This window comes from Giraffa tippelskirchi, chromosome 8 (genome assembly GCF_054371585.1).
Source record: "Giraffa tippelskirchi isolate mGirTip1 chromosome 8, T2T-mGirTip1v1.2.pri, whole genome shotgun sequence".
NCBI classification, from domain to species: domain Eukaryota; kingdom Metazoa; phylum Chordata; class Mammalia; order Artiodactyla; family Giraffidae; genus Giraffa; species Giraffa tippelskirchi.
Window position 1 is genome coordinate 114,855,884 of NC_137282.1, and position 22,228 is coordinate 114,878,111.

Below are 22,228 nucleotides of genomic sequence, written 5' to 3' on the forward strand. Positions count from 1 at the left end.
AAATTTGACTTGTTTCAACACTTTTGTTGGGCAAATTACATTAAGATGGATGTTGCAGGTACCCTTTATGGTTTATTTATCGTGATACTGTTTGTATCTCACACTTATAAATAACTTATGTTATAGCTTTTGTTTGTGGAAATGTAACTTACATATTTTATTACGCTTTCTGTAAACCTCAAAGAGAATCTTGTCAAGGAAGCGCTCTTATCAGCAATCCAAACTATGGGACGTAAAAACCGACACTAACATTATTTTTTAATATGCCAAGGAGGCAGGTTACTCTTGCTGTAGTTTGAAAGGTTTGCTGTCATCGTAAACTTACACCTCAATAAAACATTAAAAACTCTCAAGAATGATTTTATAAAGGAGGGAGGAGGGTGAATTGGTGGCAGAACCCATAGTCACAGCACATAAGAGGCCCAGGTACTGGACTGGGCTTTCTTGGGAAGTGACCAGCCCCATCTGGGGGTCCCAGTGGGTCCATATTCACGTCCCCACCCAACTGTCTCCAAAGCCTGGTGGTGAAGTATCTAGCTTAAGTGGTGTTAGTGGAAAAGAAACATGAGTTTTGGAGTCAGGCTGACCTGACTTTGAATCCTGGCTCGTCAACTTCTTAGCTGTGTGGCTCAGGTTAGTCTTTTAGTCTCAGTTTTGTCACTTCTAAAATGGGGATAATGCTGACTTGACTTTCTTATTGGTAGGCATTATATTTAAATGAGATCTTGATTTGCGATGCTTAGTGGCTGCTCATTAAATGACAGTGGTTCCAATTATTTAATGTTCATCTTGAGATTTTTGCTTTCTCCCTCTCGACTCTGCCTCGCTCTGCTCTTCAGGCACTTTCCCTCCTCACCATAAGGTGCTGGGTCCTCTCAGATGTTGCCTTCTCTGCACTGCTGGACTGGCATCTTTCACTTTCCCATTTCTCTTGCCACACCCACCCTGCTCTCTGTTCTCACACTCAGCTGTTAGCTCAGTCACTGAGCTCAGCTTGCAGCTATGCCAGGGCAGCTGCATGTGTTGACAGGGGCTCCCAGCACCATAAGGCAAAGGCCCTTCTGGGTCGCAGGGCCAGTGGGAGGGGCCAGGAGGGCGTTTCTGGCTGCCCCCATCACCAGACAGTGCAGCACCCGCAGCCCCTGTTCTAGAGAAGCCTGTTGGGGCAGCACAGAAAAGACAGGAACATCTGGAACACAAGCAGGACACAGCTCTCAGGGGTCAGGTTCTCGAGGCAGTGCAGAAAGCGAAAGCCTGGCAGTCATGATACCTTCAAGCTGTTTCCTGCTTGACTATCAGCTGAAGCTGTTGGCTTGACCTAGCGCCCCACACCACATGGAGGAGACATATTAGCCCCCTAGGAGCTCATCAGGAGGGTGCGGTGTGCCGGCAGTGGCCCACGCCTTCCTCTCCTCCTCACTCTGGGTGAGGCTGGTTGAATGGTAGACCCTGAGGGCCTGATGGAGTCTTTTGTTTTTTTCCTGTTGCTGAGTGTGAGTTAGGTACACCTGTGATCTGATTAGAGCAGGTAACAGATCCAACTATAATAGTTCTCTTTTGTGTGGGCTCTGCAAGATGGGGTGTGCCCTTGAGTGCTGGCTTCATCCTTGGGATGGGATGACCCTGGAGAACTCCCACATGGAACTCCGAGTGTCCTCAAGAGTCCTCCCTATGATCCCTGACCGAGGCAAGGCTGGGGGAAGAGGAGGGTGGGTGAGGCTCCTGGGGGAATGTGCCTGTGGAAACATCCTAGCTTCCCCACTCTCCTTTCCTCCCCCAGAAAGGCCACAGAATGGAACTTAGCCTTCCTAGGAAGATCAGGATTCTGTTCCAGATTTCTGGGGAGAAACCTTTAGCCAAGCTCAACCTCTCCAGTAAAGGCCAGGGAAGAGTCGAGGCTCGAAGATCCCTGCCCGTGTATAACTCCTCCCCCTGGGTGTGGTCTGGTCCTGGTGAGTGGACTTCAGTGAAGAGAATACAGACGTGATGGGTGCCCTGCTGCGGTTAGGTTAGGAGAGGCCGTGACTCCAGCGTGCTGTGTTCTCCCTTGCTCTGCTAAAGCAAGATGCGGTGCTGTGAGCCACCCTGTGGAGAGGCCATTTGGCTAGCTGAGGCTCAGTTCACCAACCCATGAAGAGCGGACTCCTGCCCAAGAGGGCATGTGGAAGCAGGTCCTTCCCAGCAAGCCGCGTGGTGAACAGGGCCCTGGCCTATGAGACCCACCACAGCCTCGGAGACCCGGAGGCAGAGCATCCACAGGAACTGTGACGTAAGCAGTGCTGTTTAAGCCACTATGAAAGCATTAGCTGCTCAGCTGTGTCTGACACTTTGCTACCTTATGGACTGTAGCCCACCAGGCTCCTCTGTCCCTGGGATTCTCCAGGCAAGAACACTGGAGTGGGTAGCCATTCCCTTCTCCAGGGGGTCTTCCTGACCCAGGGATCGAACGTGGGTCTTCTGCATTGCAGGCAGATTCTTTACCATTTGAGCCACTGGAGAAGCCACTGTGTATTGGGGCAATTTGTTATCTAGCAATAGAGTTCTGAAAAACACATGGAAACTGATGTAAACACTAACTGGTTTCAACTTACCATTCTCAAATATAGGTCTTGGAAGAGACCTCAAGAATGCCTGTGAGGTGACCCAGACGTGGGATCAAATATTGCCTGTGTAAGCTGGGTACCACCTCTGAGCCTCCGTTTCCTCATCTGACAAGGGGGCTGAGGTGAGGGCTGAGGGCCGGGTCCCCTAGCTGAGAGCTCCTGCCCGGCATGCTGCCTCCAGACGTGCTCTGCGCACCCAGCTCTGTGAGCAGGCCTGCTGGCGCGGGGGTGGGTGGGCCCGACAAGTCCTCCTCCCCAGCAGGCCTCCAAGGCCCAGATGGAGCCTGCCTGGCCGCTGAGAAACCACCAGGCGACCTCTGGCGATGTGGTCAAGAAAAGCAAGCGCACATGGTCATTTTCTTGTGAGCATTTTGATGCAAATAACATGGTGCTTTTAGGTCTTGGAACATTGTTTTATTTATTTATTTAGGCCCCACCCCACAGCTGTGGGATCACAGCTCCCTGACCAGGGACTGAACCTGGGCCGTGGCAGTGGAAGCCCGGAATCCTAACAACTAGGCCACCAGGGAACCCCGGCCTCGAACCTTTAAAAAAAAAGTGCCAGAATGGGATGGGCTTTCCATGAAGGATGTTTTGGGGATGGGTAGTATGCAGTAATTAGCCCCTGAGAAAGAGAAAATTCTCAAATCAGATTTCTCTAAAAAGTTGAAGTTTTATGAAGTTCAGAATTTGCCTTCTCATGGAAAATTATTTATCCTACTGATAATGAAACATAGTGTAAGGCTGAGGCTTACTTCTCCATTAGATACCAGAAATAACCCTACCTAGAACACACTTTTCCCTGACTTCCTGAGTTCACATATGGAAGACAAATTTTTAGATAAACTTGGGTGACTTTGCTCTTATGCGACAAGCCTGTTATAAAACTCAACCATCAAGAAAATTTTCAGGAAATAACTACTCTGAGAAATGAGATTATAACAGGAGCCTGTGGATTTACTTCTTCAACAGTAAGGCCAACCTTTCATGTCTTATCAGAAAATAAAGGGAATACTATTTATTATAAGCCTGAACCATGAAGACAGAGCAGTGAGATACCAAAGCCATCTGACAGTGACAATCTCAAATTAACAGCCTAGTTACCATCCATCACAAACTGTAAAGGCCTTCTCCCTGTCCTGGGTTTGTGTTGAGTTGCAGTCCCCATAGTAAAAAGAGTTTTTGTGGCAAGATGAAAACAGAGCTGATCCTCATCCTCTGAAAAGCTAGAGTTTAGCATCTAGAACCACTTTGGGTGGCTCAAGACGGCAAGTGGCTTTGAATCTACATTTTAACTGGATGCCTCTGCTTCTCTTAAAAGTTAAATGGAGGCAGAAGGGCTGGGTGCTAGTAGCCCCAGAACTACTTGCTGGGGCCACCTACTCCTTCTGAAGAAATAGCTCTGCAGGCAGTAATTGCACAGCTTAATTCTTCCAGACTAAACCACTTCAGACTTATGCCAGTGAAAAGCAAACGTTGTTTGTAAGTCATTTAATTGTGTTACTGTCTCTCAACTTTATCAGACACTGCTGAGGCAGAGAGGTCTGTGTGCAGTCCTGTGGGATGCTTTACAGACCTCCCAGGCTCGTTTGAAATGCCCACAGCTCAGAGCTCCAACACTGCTTTTCCAGACGAGACTGATAACAAACTACTAATTTAACAGGTTCAAATGGTATTTGTCTCAACCCAGGATCCACATTGAAGGCTGCATCTCCCACAAATTCACCACCTTGATCGCAGAGCCATGAACTAGTAAACACTGAGCTGCAAACCTGGTTTATTATGTTCTTTGGTTAAATATTGTTTCTACATCCTTTCAGAGCATTGTAAGAACAAAGATAATAATATCATAGAGAAAGACTGAAACACATCTTTTGCTTTTTTCAGTGCAAAGACTGAATTTACATTGTTTGTGCACTATTATAAATTCTTATAATTAGGCCGGACTTATAAAAAGGTAAGGTTTTTGTTGTTGTTTGTTTTGAAAAATAGATTCTCCTGGGCTAGCCAACATCACTGTCCTGGGATCCAGACCCACAGGTCTCTGGATGAAGGCCTCTCGGCACATGGGCAGAGTCTCTGGATGAAGGCCTCTCGGCACGTGGGCAGAAGCCCAGTCAGCTCATCATGTCCAGTGGCTCGCTGCCGCCATCACTACGCAGGGCCTCGGCCACATCTCTTCTGAAGACAGAGAGGTTCTGGGTGAATCTGTGGGAAGAGGAAGAAAGGCTTGAGGGCAGTGGCAAGGCTGAAGCTGTGTGAACCTCTGGTGGCGGAGTTCAGGACCCTGGAGAGGGTCCTGGCTGCGCTCCCTCCTCCCCTTTCACGGCCACTATAGCGCCTTCCCTTCCCCTCCCAGAAAATAAGGGTTATCACCAGATACTCTAATCATTCTGAAGGGTGCGTTCAGTGGTTATACCATTTAAGAATTATTTTTAAAAGTCGAATTACACATAGATAGTAAGGAATATAAAGAAAAGAACCCAAAAAGCTTATGTTGTGTTTACATATAACTTCATTTAATCATCACAAGTCTTCCGCAGAGCAAATGTTAGTATCCTCATCTGCAGAAGAGAAAACCAGACTCAGTGCTGCCTGAAGAGGAGGCACTGGGTAAGACCACCTGGGTTCAGATCCTGACTCTACTACTTCTTAACTGGGGGATCTCAGATGAATACTTAACCTCGGTCTTGGTACCCCACATGATAGCTACCTTATGGAACTGTGAGAAGGAAGAATTCACTGAGTTAAGAGAGACAATGCCTGTAAGTGCTCAGCATCCTGCCTGGCATGTGGAAAACACCCTGTCCTTGCTAGCTAGTACTCTCACTAAACAAGGAACTCATCTGACACCATTTCACAGAGCTGCTCAGGACGTGGTACTCAAACTCCCAAGCCTCGGGCAAAGCAATTTTCCCCTTGAGGCACCTAGCAAGGCACCTTCTCTTCCTTCCCTCAGTCTCTTTTCCTCCTAGCCTGGAGGCTGCCCCTATTTGCCTGTTAGAGGATCTTGGCGAGAAATAAGCAGTAAAGGGAACATGTCCACAGAGTCCATCTGATCTGGCCTTGTATTATCAAGGCCCAGGTTGTGGCCTGTGGCTATGGGGCAATTAATAATTTGCATTTCAATGGCATACCATTTGAATGCCACCACATTTTACAAAAGGATGGGGCAAGTAGTTTTTTTTTTTTCCCTGAAAACATTTTTTCTCTCCATCATTCATTATGTCTGTCTCTGCCACTAGAAGCTCCATGAGGGCAAAAACGTGGAACAGTTAGTTCCCCACTGGTATCCCTGATGCCTGGCACATAGCAGATTCTCAACAAAATTTTGTGAATTAAATGAATGAATGAATGAATTCAAGCATAGGTGACAAATTTGTGTTCCTCATCAAGATCTCACTGGCAACTTAACCTGTCTCTGTTCTTGCAAAACCAACCACATTTAAAGGTCAGGCAGAGGAAGGAACTCCTTACTTACTTACTATTTATTCTATGTCCTAGGTACTATGTTTACTGTACTCTGTCATTCAAATGTCACAGTCAATTATCATCATCTTTGTTTTACTGGTGAGAAGACTGAGGATCAGAGAAGTTGACTGCCTTACTCACTGCCACACAGCTTATAAAGGAATAAAATTTAAATTGGAATCTGTCTGACCTCAAAGTCCATGTTTGTTCAAATGTCAGGAAGCCTTTCTTTGTCCTTCATAGCAGTTCTAACTCTTTCTTTATTTTTTCTGTGGGATTATAAACTGCTTAAGGGCAAAAGTTGCACTTTATTCCCCAGTGGCTCAGTGATAAAGAATCTGCCTGCAATGCAGGAGACACAGGAGATGTAGTTCAATCCCTGGGTTGGGAAGATTCCCTGGAGGAGGAAATGGCAACCCACTCCAGTATTCTTGCCTGGATAATCCCATGGACAGCCTGGTGGGCTACAGTCCATGGGGTGGCAAAGAGCTGGACACGACTGAAACAACTTAGCATGCACGCATCCTTTATAGCGCCTAGTGTGCTGCTTGGAAGAAAGCAAATACCCATACTGGATGGAACAAAACTGAGCCGAGGATTACAAGGTGTAATAAAAAAGCCACATCAGTACGTGAGCTGTGTTAAGTGCAATCCTGGAACATCCATCTCCCTGAGATGCTGAACTACTGGGCGTCACTCACCTGTCTCTGTTCTTGACAGACAGGTTCTGCTCCACTCCTTCCATCAGGCTCCTGAAGCACTGGGCAAGGACCTCCTGCTTGGGGAGAGGCTGGCTGTTTATCAGACCTGCCCTCAGCTCACTGAAATACTGTTGGGAGACAGAACAAGTGTCAAAGGTCTGGCTCCAAACTGGGCCTGAAGAAAGGTGTGGGGGAGGGGCTAGACCAGCTCTGAAGTGCTCAGGGCTCCTCTCAAACGGGCTTTGGTCCGGGTCCACTTTGAACATTAAGCCTTGAGAGAAAACCAGAGCAATAGAGACATTCCTGAGTATAAACTGTATTATCCCCTCTCATAAAATCTCTTGCTATAATTGTTTTATTGTCACAGAACAATTTAGGCTGATGGAGCCCTTGCCTCCTGTGTGGGGGATCAAGCACATAAAGGTCTTCCTCTCATCAACAATCACCACGGAAAGGCTGAAAGAGGAACGGCCTCTCAGGCTGAGGGAAGAACTTAGCCAGGGAGCACTCGGGCAGCTGAGGCCAGGCTCCGGGCCCCTCCTCCTGCCTCCCTGTCTCCCGCGGCTTTAGTGGACTGCTTCTCAAACCGCCCCAGGCTCTGTACCCCCAAGTCCCTGCGCTCCTGGGTCAGGCGAGTCTGTTCAGCTGAGGCAGGGCATCTCAGGGGCTCGCTTAGTTCTGGGAGAGCTGTCCGACACTAAGAAAAACCCCTGTCACACCTGGTCACAAAGAACTGCACAGCGCTTTCCTCTCCGCTGATGCCTGTGGGCTTTTACAGACACATACTCTTATGCTGAAAGCAGCTCCTAATCACTGGAAACAGCCTAATTTCAGCACAAAGACGACATTTTGCTAGTCATGTGTTTATCCTTCCAGGCCCAAACAGCATGATATTTAATTTTCATCATACATTAAAACAGCTCACATCAGAAACACACATAATTAATATGTAGTCAGACTAATACTTAAATACTATATATCAGAGGCATTATACTTAAACCACAGTGTCTTCCCGAACAAGATTGGGAATGCACAAAACTACTTATTTTTCCCTTTTATAATGATGCAGTGACTCACACCAAATAGAAAATTATTAGTTTTTCATCCCAAACCATGAAATATTGCCTCCATCAGTAAAGTATAATATTGTGATGTCATAAGCTTTTTCTAAACACTGAATTTGCCCTTATTCCCTCTCAATCATTTTAAAAGAACTGCTCTCTTTTATAGAGCTTGGATTTAAATCACAATAACACCGAGGGAAGATGAATGGCAGTGCTATTGAATGTGGCGAAAATTGGATACTTCAGCACAGGTGAGTGATGAGACAGCTCTTCTCTTTTTGATATATTTTCTTCTTCTATTAGTTTCCTTCCAAGGCTGGGATTTCAGTTTGAATTTTAATGTATGCGGCTGTCTCTAATCTCACTGTCTTTCTCCCCAGTACTCTCTTATTGTATAGACAATTCATTCTCCTGAGCAGTAATGCACTGTTCCTACTGACTGCTGGGGAGACAGGGGTGGGTTCAAGGGGAAGCTGGAGAACTTGGGAGGCAGCCTAGAGTGGTGCGTGCACTTAAGGACTGGAGACTCGTGATCTGGAGAAAGGGTGCTGCCTCTGTATTCGGGGGGCTGCTACCATCGAGGGCAGTGGGGATCCCACATCAGGAAGGAGGCCCAGGAATGGGCAAAAGGGATTGTTGTCCAGCATCTCCTGGAGCAGGGAGGGGAGTGAGGGTGAGCTGGAAGCACTGCTGAGCAAACCACCTGACCAGTGTGGGGGCTCTGGGTTCCAGAAAAGCTAGCTTGAGGCATCCACTTAACTGAAGGCGATCTGAGGCCTCTGGGGAAGGGCCTTCTGGGGGCATACGGCCTTGTCCTGGGCGCTCAGGGTGCCCGCTCACACTCGGCTGGCTCCCCGTCTCTGTCACAGCCTGGCCTGGTGTCTGGCTGCTCCCTCCTTCTGTGGTTGCCTCCTGGGGACCCCCTTGCAGCCACACTCACCTTCTCATTGAGCAGGATGAGCCCCAGCAGAGGCCTGGATACTGACCACTGGTTCCGACAGTCTTCAAAGACAATGGTGTTCATGAGGACGGACATCATCTAGAAGACAGAGTCACACGGAGACACTGGGGCCCTGGCTTGAGATTCCCCCCAACCCCAGGCTTTCTATGTGCTCACCTTCTACCCACCACATCCGGCCACCAGCCATGAGGGCACTTGCTGGACAAACAGCCTTGACGCTGGAGGCCTATAATGCTGCCTATGGGAACTCCTGGCAAAGACTCTCAGCTCCCTGAGGAAGAGCTGCCGCTACTGAAACGTTTGGTGAGAACCTTCTGGGTGGGAGAGGTCAGAAGCCACAGGCCCAAGGGGATCAGCTCCGACCTCTCAACACAGATGTGCTTTCTTCTCTGCTGGGTCACCAGGCAAAAAGCTCAGCTCACTTTTGAGGCTCTCATTTCACCAAAGACATGGTCAAGTTATAGAGGGGCCACATCTCTCCATGACCCCCTGAGACAGAGGGAGAAAGGGAGCCCAGCCCATCTCACCCTGGAAGTCACGGTTCCTGCTGGCTCAGGCTGTTAAAAATCTTTTCATTCGTTCCTCATACACTAAACTTATTCATTCACTCACTTCACTCCTACATTGCTTATTTTTAAAAAATCTTTATTGAATTTTTTGTTTCCTGTTTTGGCTTTTAGGCCACAAGGCATGAGGGATCTTAGCTCCCCCACCAGGGATTGAACCTACACCCTCTGCATTGGAAGGCGAAATCTAACCACTGAACCACCAAGAAAGCCCTGCTCCTGCATGTCATACTCACCATTTTCTTAAATTCCAAGTCTACAAGATGCCTGGCAGCGGGTAAGAGAACACAGACATCTACCACAACCTCTGTCCTTGAGGAGCTAAAAGCTTCCTGGGACAGACTACTCAGCAGAGATAACAGGAACCAGGGCTGGGCAAAGATGCTGTGGGTAAGCAGCGGAAAGACAGGTACTTCTGGGTCCTTGAGAATCAGGGAAGACTCCACAGAGAAGGTCACAGTTATGGAGTTCATCATAAATGTGTTCTAAGCAGAGACAGCAGCAAAAAAGGAGACTGGGCAAGAACCCAGAGGGTTTTGCAATGGTAAGGAATGCAGTGTGGTGGGGAGAAGAGAGGTGGGCCAGAAGCAAGACCCCAGTGTAGGCTGGAAGACCTCGATGGAGAATCTGGGTATTTGCGCCTAGAGAGACATGCTCAGATGTGTACTTAGGAAAGCTCCCTCTGGGACACGTGGGCTGTGCAGGTGAGAGTACAGGAGGGAGGCCAGAGATGAGGCTGCTGCAACAGACCTGGCAGAGAGTGAGGAAGCAAGCTTTGGTCACCCATGTAAAGCGGATGCTACAGTTTCTGCTTCTTGGACACTATACCCCTCATCTCTAGTCCTTCCTGCTTCACTGCTTCAGAGCTCCTTTCCCTGAAGGAAGGCAGGGGAAAACAGCAATTACGTGGCAAAGTCTACTACATATACCACACCTGACTAGGCTTTGGTGACATCTGGCTTTGTCCTCTGGCATTTTTGCAACGCAACCTACCCTGTGATCTCGGGCCAGTCACTGAACCTCTCTCTCTGTGTCTCAGTTTCATAACCCATAACGAGGGAAATGATAATCCAGTACAAGGAAGCTCAGGGAATCAAATGAGAATCAAATGAGATGGTGGATATAAAAAGTGCTGCAAAGAGTGAAAAGTGTTATAAACATTTAAGGTATGTGTGTATGTGTGTGCGCTTAGTCGCTCAGTCATGTCTGACTCTTTGTGACTCCATGGCCAGGCTCCTCTGTCTGGGGATTCTCCAGGCAAGAATACTGGAGTGGGTTGCCATGCCCTCCTCCAGGGAATCTTCTCAACCCAGGGATTGAACCCAAGTCTCCCGCATTGCAGGAGGATTCTTTACCATCTGAGCCACCAGGGAAGCCCATTTAAGGTATATATATATATAAAAACAATACTGATGAGCTCTAAACATCTGCTGTTCCACACATCATCATCATCATCATCAACATCCTAACAGGCCGATTGCAAATGAAAGCTGCAAGTACACATTTATTGTATGTCCAGTGTCTCTGGGGAGAGGCTGGGTCTTATGCTGGCATATTGAACATCATTTGCAGATCATGTGTTTCTGTAGACAATCTAACAAGCCACCCAAAGTCATAGAGCCACAAATTAAATTGACAAGCAAAACTAACAGATCCATGGAGACAGCCTAAAATATTACGGGTTTCACAATCTGAAGGCAGAATGGATATTTTAATGGAAAAGATTAAAGTTAGAGGCACCAAAGTCCTCCAGTAACTGACAAAGCATGCTGAAGTGATGTGCCAATTACTTTATATGGTTCTCCGGTGGATTCATTTGTCTGAATGCATGTATTTATGTCTGTAATAAGTAAGGGGATGTTTGAATAAAACACTTTTCTAAAAATAAAGTTGGTTAAAACAGATGACTTTTTTTTTTCTTTTTTACTCTTCCAGAAAAATGGAAATTAGTGAGCAAATCCACTCAAAGGGTACTGACATGGCAACTCTTTTCCACAGTTCTTTTTTCTAATAATCTGAGAGGATATGGGGAAACAGTTCAATCAGTGTAGCAAATCCCTTTGGAGAAAGGTCCCCAACTCCCATATGGAAGAATCCTGGGTGAAAGCTTAAGTACCTGCTCCAGATACCGTAGAATCTGGTGGTTATGGATGGAGCAAGTCAAGACTGAAAGGAAAGAGCTCTTGCCAGCTCTGCAGTGGCCCACTCCAGCCTGCGCTGTCACAAAGTGCCATCAGAGCTGAGCACATGGAAGGCTGCGTGAGCGGGGCCTCCCCTCTGCCAGCCTCTGCTCACCGCCCACAGGCATGGCTGGAATGGCCATCTCAAACTGGCCCAACCCTGGCTACATTTTCCAGAGCCTGTGTCCAAAAAGCATACACATCATCCACTGTATTATCCTAAGCAGCTAGTCTGCCCAACCAGGGAATGGACCACTTGGGAAGGGGGATAATGTGGCTTAGTCCACTTGGGAAAACCAGACCCTGCACTATATCAGGTGCTGCTTCCTTATTCCCCTTCTTCCTTCCCAAGAGGCTTGGGCTAAGTTTGTGGAAAATTTCTATCAATGAAGCAAAACCAACATTGGTTTGGTAGGGACAGACTTTGGACCAGACTCTGGCCCTGCCCCTTATGTAAGCTGGGATGTTGGGCAAGTTGTTTCTCTTTTCTGAGGCTTTATTTCTTTACGTATAAAATGAGAGGCTATAACAACTACTTTGCGGGGCCACAGTGAGGACTGACTTCTCTCACAGGCTCTCAGTCATGACTGGTGCTCCTTTACTCCACCACGGTTGCCCCGCCTGGCCTGATCCAGTGGAATCTCATGGCTCAAGGAAGCACCTGATTTCATGTCTTGATGATGGACAGATAACCCAGATTATACTCTCCTCACAATTATCTGACCTCACTGGGAGCTGCACTAAAAGTAAAAACAATATCCCCCACCTCCTGATGCCAAAAAAAAGCTAACATAGAAAACAGTACAAAAATCAGTTCTGTTTGGTCTGGCACATGTATTAGTATGGATTTTGAGTGATAGTGTTTCTGAAAACTAGTAACCTTCTAAATAAAACATGAGGCTACTTGACGAATATCTGATCTGGAAAAATAAAGCAAAGCGGTGTTGTGTTACGTGGACCTCTGTTCACTCCTCAGCTCTTCTCCTGCGTTTCTGCCTTACCATGCGATGCAAAGCACAGGCACAACGCACAGTGGACTTGCCTATCCCAACGTGTGGGCCCACTCTCCCCCACAGCACGCTCTCACTGCAGAGGCGGATGTAGATGTCAGCACAGATGTGGCTTGTGCTGGATGTACTCTTTCTGAGGACACTGGACGTTCAACGGGTCTAGAAGCTGGGAGGAGAAGGATGGCTGAGAGGTGTGGCTTGAGTGGGTGCCAGGTGATGACTGCAATGCGGGTGTTAGGGAGATTGGTCTGCAACCTTCTACTATTCTGGGGGAATGGTAGACATGGGGGACATTTCTCTGTATCCCTCCTGCCTTATGTGGCATCTGGCACCTATGAGAAGCTCAGGAAATAGCTAATGGATGACAGAATGAAGGCACAGATGAATAAATGAAAGAATGGGAAAGGACGAGTGAACTATCCACTAAAGCATAAAGAGATAAAAGAGCTGAAAGGGAAGCATACAGAAAACAGAGAAGTTCTAGCCTCAGCCCATGGCTAAAACCTGAAATTAGTAAATATCTAAATTAACACACTGTTCGTTTCCAAGGATCTTGCTTTTGTGTGCAGAGCCTGAGAACACTTCTAAGCCACTGTTGCCTCTCTAGCCAGCAGCTGCCTGGAAGAGATCGCTAGGGCCTTTTAGGTCACCAAGGCTAAAGGCTGAGGCACCATTTTTTTTTACTGACAGGCATTTCCACCTAAGAGTAAGCTGTGCCTGATGAGGTTTCTCTCTGCTCGATAGGAACAGATATGTTTGCAGAAAGCCCCTGGGTGCTCAGCACTCTGTGAGGCACATGTACACACTGTCTGCAACTCCCAGCTAACCCTGAGGGAGACATTATCCCCATTTCACAGTCTAAGGAGCTGAAGTCCTGAGCAAGTCAGGGACTTGCTCCAGGCATCACAGCTATCAGCTACTGTGATGTGAAGTGGAACCAGGACCCGCGCACAGGTCTGCCCAAGTCCGGAGGCTGCTGCCTGACACCCTGAGGCTGCCCGTGGGCAAGGACCGGGACTGCGGCAGTGGCGGCAGTATGAGTGGCCGTGGCTCCTTCTCCCGCCCTCAGAGGGCCTCCCAGACACGCTGCTCACGTGCGTGTCCTCTGTTTGGCCACTTGACCGCTTGCTCAGGAGTCAGGCAGCTACTGAAGTCCCTGGGATTAGAATCCAGGGAAGGGGTTCCTGGTGAGTCGGTAGGAGACCTTTTTGCCTCCTACCTAGAGTTTTTATAAATCTGGTTCCGTATCTTCAGCCTCTCAAGATGAACAGCAGTAGACATAATTAATAGATTATCTCTGGAAAATGGTCCATTGAACCATTGGTTTCCCTCCCACCCAGGTATATAGCAATTTAAATAAACATAGGAGAAAGGATTAGGAAATTAAACTAATTTTCTTCAATTTAAAATACTCTCTATAGAGGGAACATTTTTCATCATTAATGTTCTTTGAGTATATTGATAAAACTAAAAAATATTCCACAAAATCTAAGAAACAGGTGAAACAAATCCAAACTCCTCTCTCCTGCTCCCCATCCAATTCAGAAAGACATCACTGAACCTGCAGTGATGACAGGAACTCTGACCCACAGGGATCAAGTCTTTAATGTATTCAGGGAACCTCAGCTTTCCCCTTTCTCTCCTGGCCTCTTGGTTCAGGGCTGCATGACATTTTAGTTACACTGCAACTTTGCTGCCTGTTGACCAGGGAAATGGGACGGGGACAAGAGTAATTTGTCTTCTCCAAAGGGTGGGGGAAGGAGGGCCAGAGAAGGCAGCTTTGGTTTAAACAAAAGAAAAGTGAAAGTGTTAGTTGCTCAGTCATGTCTGACTCTGCGACCCCAGGGACTGCAGCCCTCCAGGCTCTCTGTCCATGGGGATTCTCCAGGCAAGAATACTGCAGTAGGTAGCCCTTCCTTTCCCCAAGGGATCCTCCCTACCCAGGGATCGAACCCAAGTCTCCTGCATTGCAGGCAGATTCTTTACCACCTGAGCCACCAGGGAAGCCCTTAGACAAAAGAAGGACAGACCAAAGAAAAGATGAGACACCAAGACAAGCATCTCTGTATCTAGACCCAGGCAGGGCTAGAGAGAGGAGGACAAAGCAAGGTTGATCAGGGCTGGGCCCAAGAGGGTGCAGAATAGGGTGCCTTAATCTGCTGAGTGGGGGGGGGGCAATAATAAGGGGGGGTAGGATATAAAATTACGTGTACTGCAGGCCAAACTAGGTTGCCTTTGATTTTGAGGTAATGAGTTGCTGACATTTTGAGGAACAACTAATAAATGCACTGAACACTTGAGGGAAGCTCCTGGGTCTTAGGAATCCTCTGGCACCTGTAACGGGAAGGCCAGGTGGGAGAGGAGAAGGAAGGCTGGCCATAGCAACAGCAATAACCACAGAATGAAAACGACAGTGCAGTAGAACTTGAAAAAGCAGAGAAGCCTTCTGCCCCTCTCCCACAGCCCCATGCCCTGGTTGAAGATCCAGGATCTGGAAGAATCTCAATGTTCTGAAGGAGGAAAAGCTTCCAGGTTTTCAAGGCTTGTGGAAGTAAGGGAGTTGCTGTCATTACCAAGCGCTGTTCTTGAGGCCATGTGCACAGCAAATACTGAAATGTGATCCTCCTCAAATCAGATACTAGTCATCTTTAGGGAAAAGGAATCAATTGTTTCTTCATTTGCTGTCTACCAATGTGACATTGTGGAATGTTATGAAAAATGAAAGTAATGGACAAACAAGCAAATGTTCTTCTGCCTGGATTAACAAAGCCCAACCACCCAAGTTATATTAAATCTTTTAATATGTGTACACATTAAGCACGTTCCTAAGTTCTCTTAGGGTCTTTGCAGCCTCATAATAGAAACAACTATTGAGTACTTAAAATGAAAAAAAATCAAATGAAATGTATGAGCTGAGCCTCTTTTTCAAAGAAACAAGATTGTAATCAATTACACAGGTGACCCATTCTCCTCTGAAAAATCATTTGGGAGTCCTGCCTCTTGGCCTTTGTACGATGCTAGCTTTGCTTTTTTTTTTTTTTAAAGGCAAAAAAACTTCTTACTAATAAAGGTACTGCAGGACTGGTTAGCTCAGCTGGCTTTGGTCATATTAGCATTGCATGGTTCTGAATCCAAATGCAGAGCACCCCCTCCTCCACCTCCTCCTTACAGAAAGTTCAGGGATGCATTTTCTCCAAGTGAAAAATTGCCTAGAATATTTAAAAGCCCCTTCCATCCACAGTAAAGTCTAAGGACATACACAACCTAGTTTTGCTGTTGTTTCAATTTTCTCCATTACCAACATCACCCTTGGTTCTCAAAACATTCATTTTAATCACAGTTTATTGGGGAAAGAATTACCTGCCAGTCTCCTAGCTTATAAGAAAGAAGATAAAGTTGGAATGAAACTTCAGGATTAATTAATTGAGAGTACTGCCTGTGATGTGTCTGTTCTGGATGTTACAGTGCAATCACAATGAAAACAGTTTTATTTTCCATGGTTGAAATAAATTACAATAAATAATTCAGTTCAATGGCAGAGATGTACTGGAGAGCAAGAGCAACAAAATTGACTACACTACACTGTGAGTCTCATTCTTGAATCTTCATTATCCATTTGAAACTTTTTACTGGTAGTAAATCATATTTCAAGTGGCTGCAGATCTCATAAAGCAGCTTGCTGCATTAAAATAAAACCAGAAAACCTGGGGCACTGGGAGGCTGCAGGGTTTGTCACTCAGCACTATTTGGAGAACTCTTTCTCACTCTTCTCTTGCCAACATCAAACAGAAAATTTTTTGATTTGATGTAAACATTAAGCATCATTTGTCAAAAACATCCTCTAAGTAGGAATGCTGGGAAAATTTGTATGGAGAGGAATGGTTTTCAACTCCAAAGCCATTTTCCTCTAGTTTTTTTCAAGTGACACTGTCATTTCTAGTTCATGGTATACTGTTTGAATGACTGCCTTACAATCATAGAACCTCAAATGTGCTACACAAGCCTCCGGGGGTCTCCAAATGAGCAAACGTGTAAGCTCAGGAGAGACTAACAAAGGCATATATGCTATGTTTCCTGTCTAAAGAGATGAGCTTATCTTCACAGGAGAGCTAGTTATTTAACTGGAATCTTAAAAGATACATATAGCATCACTGGGAAAGAAGGATATCTCAGGAAGAGAAAATAAAACAAGAAAAGGCAGAGGAGACAGGGCTTGGTGTATCTGAGGAATAATCAGGGTCTGTATAGCAGGCTTTGGAGAGAGACCTTCTTTCGTGGAAAGGAATAGAACTGAGGGTGAGGAGAAGACCGGCTGAGTCCAGGCTACAGAAGGCCTTCTGCATCACGCTGAATGCAGAAACGAGTTTGGGCCAGTATGAACAGGGTAGCCTTCAAAGGACTTCTGAATAATGGGTAGGTCTGTGGTTTAGAACAAAACTGATGGAAACAGCGGGATGGCAATGATGGGTAGCTGCTGGAGGCAGGGCAACATGTTTAGACACTATTGCACAAGCCCAGAGGAGAAATGATGAGCCTTGGAGATGGAGAGAAATGGTCAGAATCCTTGACTGCTTATCCCATTTTCTGCCCAGCTAAAGAAATCTTTCCAAGAAATACAACCTGATACTGAAGCCACAGGTTGATTCAGAGCTTTGAGAACATGGCCTCGGATTCCAGACTGCCAGTGAGAGAAGGGGCTGGACACTAGACTGCCCCAGCAGGGCTGTGTGTGGTGCAGGGCGGCAGATCCACAGTCCCACAGGGAGCCTGTGGGATAAGGAGCAGTGACGTGAACTCCACCCGGCGCACACATACCCGCACGACAGAGGTGACTACAAACACATGTTTATATTAAATATTCAGTGGTAAAGCAACCTCTAACTGAGGCCATTCAAAATTAAAAACAGGGAGTGGGAAATAGCATGCTGCTGTATTGAACAGTCATCACAACATTTCCCAATGAATATCATATTTCACAACAGAACAACATAAGGCATAATGGCATGAGGGCATCTCATGCCGTCCTCCAAGCAGAGTGCAGTGAATATTGTGTTTCATAATAAACATATTATCCTTACAGGAGGAGGTTCAAACTTTCACTGCCTTTCATCTGTCACTATATCCTCCCTGACTTCCCAAAGGGATCTGGTTAGATGGACCTAAAAATCTTCATAACCAACAGTGGAGGGTTATTTTACTTAACATGTTCAAATGATTTTGTGTGAGGAGAAAAAAGTATTTTTTTGGAAAATTCACTTGGCCTGCAGAAGCATTTTCCATTAAAGATTAGAGTTTAATGTTTAAACGATAGAGGATGGCAGGCTGCCTTTCAGATTTGAAGTTTATATTTATAGCTGTCTAACTGGCACAGAGACTGCTGGCCAAGCGGTTGGAGAGATGATTTAGAGATGTTACTGAAATCTGGAAGCTCTTTTACCCTAATAATTACACAGGGAGGCTAAAGAACGGCAGAGACTGACAGTGCTGGGAAGAGAACCTCGTTCCTTGACGTAGTCAGACTTCACTGCCACCAGCTTTGTGCCAGGCTCCCTCAGGCCCTGAGGACATACAGGGGAACGAGGCAGAGTCCTAGCCTCCAAAGGGCCCAAGGAGGGGAGGCAACACGCTGTTTATGACAGCGCAGCACAGCAAGTGCCACAGACAGAGGCCTCACAGGAGGCTCTGGGAGGCCTGAAGAGGGGGCGAACCCTGCCGAGGCCGGGGAGGCTTGAAGGCTTCACTGACAACATTTCAGTCTTTTGTCGAGAATAAGGGAGTCAAGTGGGAAGAAGGGTGAGCAGGTGCAAAGGTTTGCAGAAGTGTCTGGGCAATGACGAGCAGCTCTGTGGGACTTGAGAGGGTGTGTGTGGAGTGGTGGTGGCGGAGGAGGCTGATGAGGTAGGCAGGGGTCTGATGCGAAGGGGCTGGTCCTGTGTGCTAGAGAATGTGGGCTTTAGCTTGCAGGAAATGGGGGACTCTTTAAGCAGGAAATGGGGGACTCTTTAAGTTGAATGACCCTTTCACACACTCATGTGGAAGGGCAAATGGCTGGTACAACTATTCTCCACATGGTCTGACCCTTCAGGAGGCTGAGCCATCTGAAGATGCAGTTTCTTTCCTTCTCTAGGACTGGGAGGCTATAGACACAGAAGGTTGCCTGCTTGGCCCCAGGCAGGGTACAGCTTGGCCCCTGTCTTGTTGGCTCTGTTGCCAGCACCCTGAGAAATGGCACTGCCATTACTTCCCTTGGCCCAGAGCACATAACTTAACAGTGTCCCCTGTCAGGAATGGTTCTCCTTGTCAGGAAGCTTTTTATTGATGTTCAACCTTCATTTTCTCTTCCTTAATATTATCCCATTATGCCAATACTCCATTGTGCCATGCTAAGTAATTCCCTTTCCTCCTTGGCATTTACATCTTCCGAGTATTTATAGACTTATCAAATGCCCCATTTAGTTGTCACTTAGGCAGGCTATACATATTTAGCTCCTTTAATCTGGCCCCATAAGCCAGCCTTTCCATTCTCCTAAATCACTGGAGTTACTGTCCTCCAGGTTTCTGTCAATTTGTTTCCAGCCTCTTGGTAATGCAGGGGCTCGGGAGAAAGATGGGGTTGGGCAGAGAGGGCTTGCTCCCTTGGTGGGATAAGAAGAGTCCATCGTCTGCTGAGGGTGGGACTTCTCCCTTAAAGTACAAACTCCAAAACAAGCCAGGCCTCTAGAGAAGCTCTAAATGCCTCTTGTTATCTACTTGTTTCACCTGCATACATTTCAAGTCAGTGACATTCTATTATTGACTCTTACCTGCTGGGTGCCCACATGCAACACACCTGTGAGGGGGTACTTGCTGTGTGTCAGGTACTGTGCTCGAGACCTCGGCTTCCCCCTTTTCTCCCTTCCCTTCGTTTCTTACACTTAGTCACTGCTCAAAGGATTACTGAAGTCCTACTGTGTGTCAGGCACTGTGGGACAGAACTGGAGAAATGTGGTCCCTGAGGCCTTAAAGAGCTCGTGCAGCCTAAGTATTTATGAATCTCGTACTGCCCACCCGTCACGTTGTTTCCTTCCAATCTTAAGGGTCACAGAGAAATCACCCCTCAATGCACTTAACTCTAATTGACGCTTTTAGTTGCCTGAGTGGAACTTCTCTGTCCCATCTGCAACGAGATGCCACATTAAGTACGGGCATTAACACAGAGCTCCTGCTTAAGTGTTTTCTCTGTGGTGGGTCTCTCTGGGGCCTAAGAGATTTCTCTTCAGGGCTTGTGCTTCCTATCACTCCTTCTTGGCATTCTATGTCCACGTGACCTCAACTACATACGTGCTTGAATGCTTTTGTTTTTCTTTTCCATGATACCGACGTTTCAGGTTATGGAGTAATAGATGGCTGAAGGAGTCACGGAGTGGGAGACATCTGACTCTTGGCTAGTCCGGGGAGACTGGGCATGAGACCCCAGCAAGAAGCACGTCGGCCACTTGATCGCGGGGGCTGCTCCACATAAGGTATAGAATCCCCCGGGCTGCGGTGCTGCTCTCCTCAAAGAGGTGAGGTAGCTCTTCCGAGGACACAGTTAGGAAGGAGCAAAACTGATATTCAAAACCAGGTCTATTGACTACAAAATCTCTCTGCTCTGATTGTTACGAAGTAGAAAAGTCTTCAACAAATACAGAATTTACAATTAAACAACTTTGAAAGGAGGATGGAATTTCATCCGTCTGAAAGCAGTTACATTTGTGTTTTCCTAAGCATGACAAGGGATGCAGAATTAACATGCAAGGGTTCTTCTGGGTTGCAAATCATACAAAGCCACATTAACTCAGGAAGGGTCAGAGGATCAGGGAACCTTTACCTTGTTCTTCAAGGCAACCAAATAAGAAGTCTCCCTTAACATGCTATATGAACTCACTGCTGCACAAATGGTTACCGCTAGTTAAAGTTTCCAAGAGTTAAAGACAAATGAATACGAAGGTTGAAGTCACCTCTCCAGCACATTAATATACTTTGAGAAAATTTCACATAATTTACCCTTCAAGTGCTATGTGAAAAATCGGCAATAACTGTAAAATGAATAAATTATGCCATCATTAAACCAATCTCACATTATACTGTACCGTTCTTTCAAGAAATTCAAGAGTTTCTCATACCATGCACAATGCCACTAAGAGAAACGAAGGTAGGGGAACTCTGTCACCCTTGAATAAGGCTGAAGGAATAGCAAGAAATGCCAGGAATGAGAGGCAGGTTAAGGCCCTGGGAAGCTCTCGTATGGCAAAAACTGTAAAACCTAGAGACCAAAAAGCCTTAGTTAAATTCTGTGTGCGTGAGTGCTATGTGGCTTCAGTCATGGCCAACCCCTTGTGACTCTATGGACTACAGCCCGCCAGGCTCCTCTATCCATGGGGATTCTTCAGGCAAGAACACTGGAGTGGGTTGCCATGCCCTCCTTAAGGGGATCTTCCTGATCCAGGGATCAAAGCTGTGTCTCTTACATCTCCTGTATTGGTAGTCAGGTTCTTTACCACCAGAGCCAGTGGGAAGCCCCAAGTTATATTCTAAGCACTGTTATTTAGTGGCTCTGTCTTTGGGCAAGTTATTTTGTCCCTCTGTTTTGTTATGTTCGTATTTTTTGTCCACATCCCATGGCACGTGGGATCTTAGTTCCCTGACTAGGGATCAAACCCGTACCCCCTGCATTGGAAGGTAGAGTCTTAGCCATTGGACTGATGGGAATGTCCCCACTTCAGCTCTCTGAACCAATGCATACTTTATCCATACAGGTACTGTGGGATTGAATTTGTTGATATATCTATCCTCTCAAATTAAAAACTATTCATATTGGCCCTATCTACCCATTAGTCAATCCTAAAGGAAATCAGTCCTGAATATTCATTGGAAAGACTGATGCTGAAGCTGAAACTCCAATACTTTGACCACCTGATGCGAAGAACTGACTCAGTGGAAAAGACCCTGATGCTGGGAAAGACTGAAGGCAGGAGAAGTGGATGACAGAGGATGAGATGGTTGGATGGCATCACCGACTCAACGGACATGAGTTTGAGCAAGTTCTGGGGGTTGGTGATGGACAGGGAAGCCTGGCGTGCTGCCGTCCACGGGGTCGCAAAGAGTCGGACATGACTGAGCGACTGAACTGATCTGAACCCATTAGGGTTGTTGTGAGAATTCGAAGAGACATTAGGTATGAAGACAATATACAAATAGAAAGAGTTATGGAGTTTCTTTTCATTCTTGCCATTGCAAGGAAAGGCCTGGAGTTTACAGGAAGAGTAAGTGAGAAAAAGGCAGGCTGGGCCCATGAGTAAAACCCACATCACACCATGCCCCATCCAGTCCAGTGAGTCTGTGATATTCAGAATGTGCATTCACAGAAAGAACTCTAACAAAAGGAGAACACACGGATGGGGCTAGGAAGACGTAGGTAATCTGGCTTAAGTCATGGATTTAAAATCAAATCATCTTGTGAAATGAAGTCTTGGGCTTGGGATTTCTTGGAAAGGATACTTTCCACATTTATAATTATGAACATCAGGGAAAAGGACAAGGATGGGAACATTAAAAAGCAGTAGAAAGAAAGTGACGTCTCTCAGTCGTGTCCAACTCTTTGTGACCCCATGGACTGTAGCCCACCAGGCTCCTCTGTCCGTGGGATTCTCC

At 46.6% G+C, this 22,228-nt stretch overlaps 1 protein-coding gene and 1 long non-coding RNA gene across 18 annotated transcripts in view; one reads left to right on the top strand and one right to left on the bottom strand.

The window, feature by feature from the left end:
- Positions 1-4,363: 4,363 nt before the first annotated feature.
- The window catches only part of RANBP17 (RAN binding protein 17), a 355,438-nt gene continuing 337,573 nt past the window's right edge, over positions 4,364-22,228 (bottom strand). For all 17 annotated transcript variants that reach the window (XM_081520766.1, XM_081520759.1, XM_081520765.1 and 14 more), the window contains 3 exons: positions 8,780-8,878; positions 6,776-6,903; positions 4,364-4,811 (listed from right to left, as the gene is read on the bottom strand). In XM_081520766.1, the coding sequence (XP_081376892.1) occupies positions 4,721-4,811; positions 6,776-6,903; positions 8,780-8,878 (318 nt within the window). In that variant the 3' untranslated portion in view covers positions 4,364-4,720. The remainder of the gene's footprint in view (positions 4,812-6,775; positions 6,904-8,779; positions 8,879-22,228) is intronic.
- The window catches only part of LOC145517698 (uncharacterized), a 30,214-nt gene continuing 27,152 nt past the window's right edge, over positions 19,167-22,228 (top strand). The window contains exon 1 of the long non-coding RNA XR_014062272.1: positions 19,167-22,163. This is a non-coding gene — a long non-coding RNA (uncharacterized LOC145517698). The remainder of the gene's footprint in view (positions 22,164-22,228) is intronic.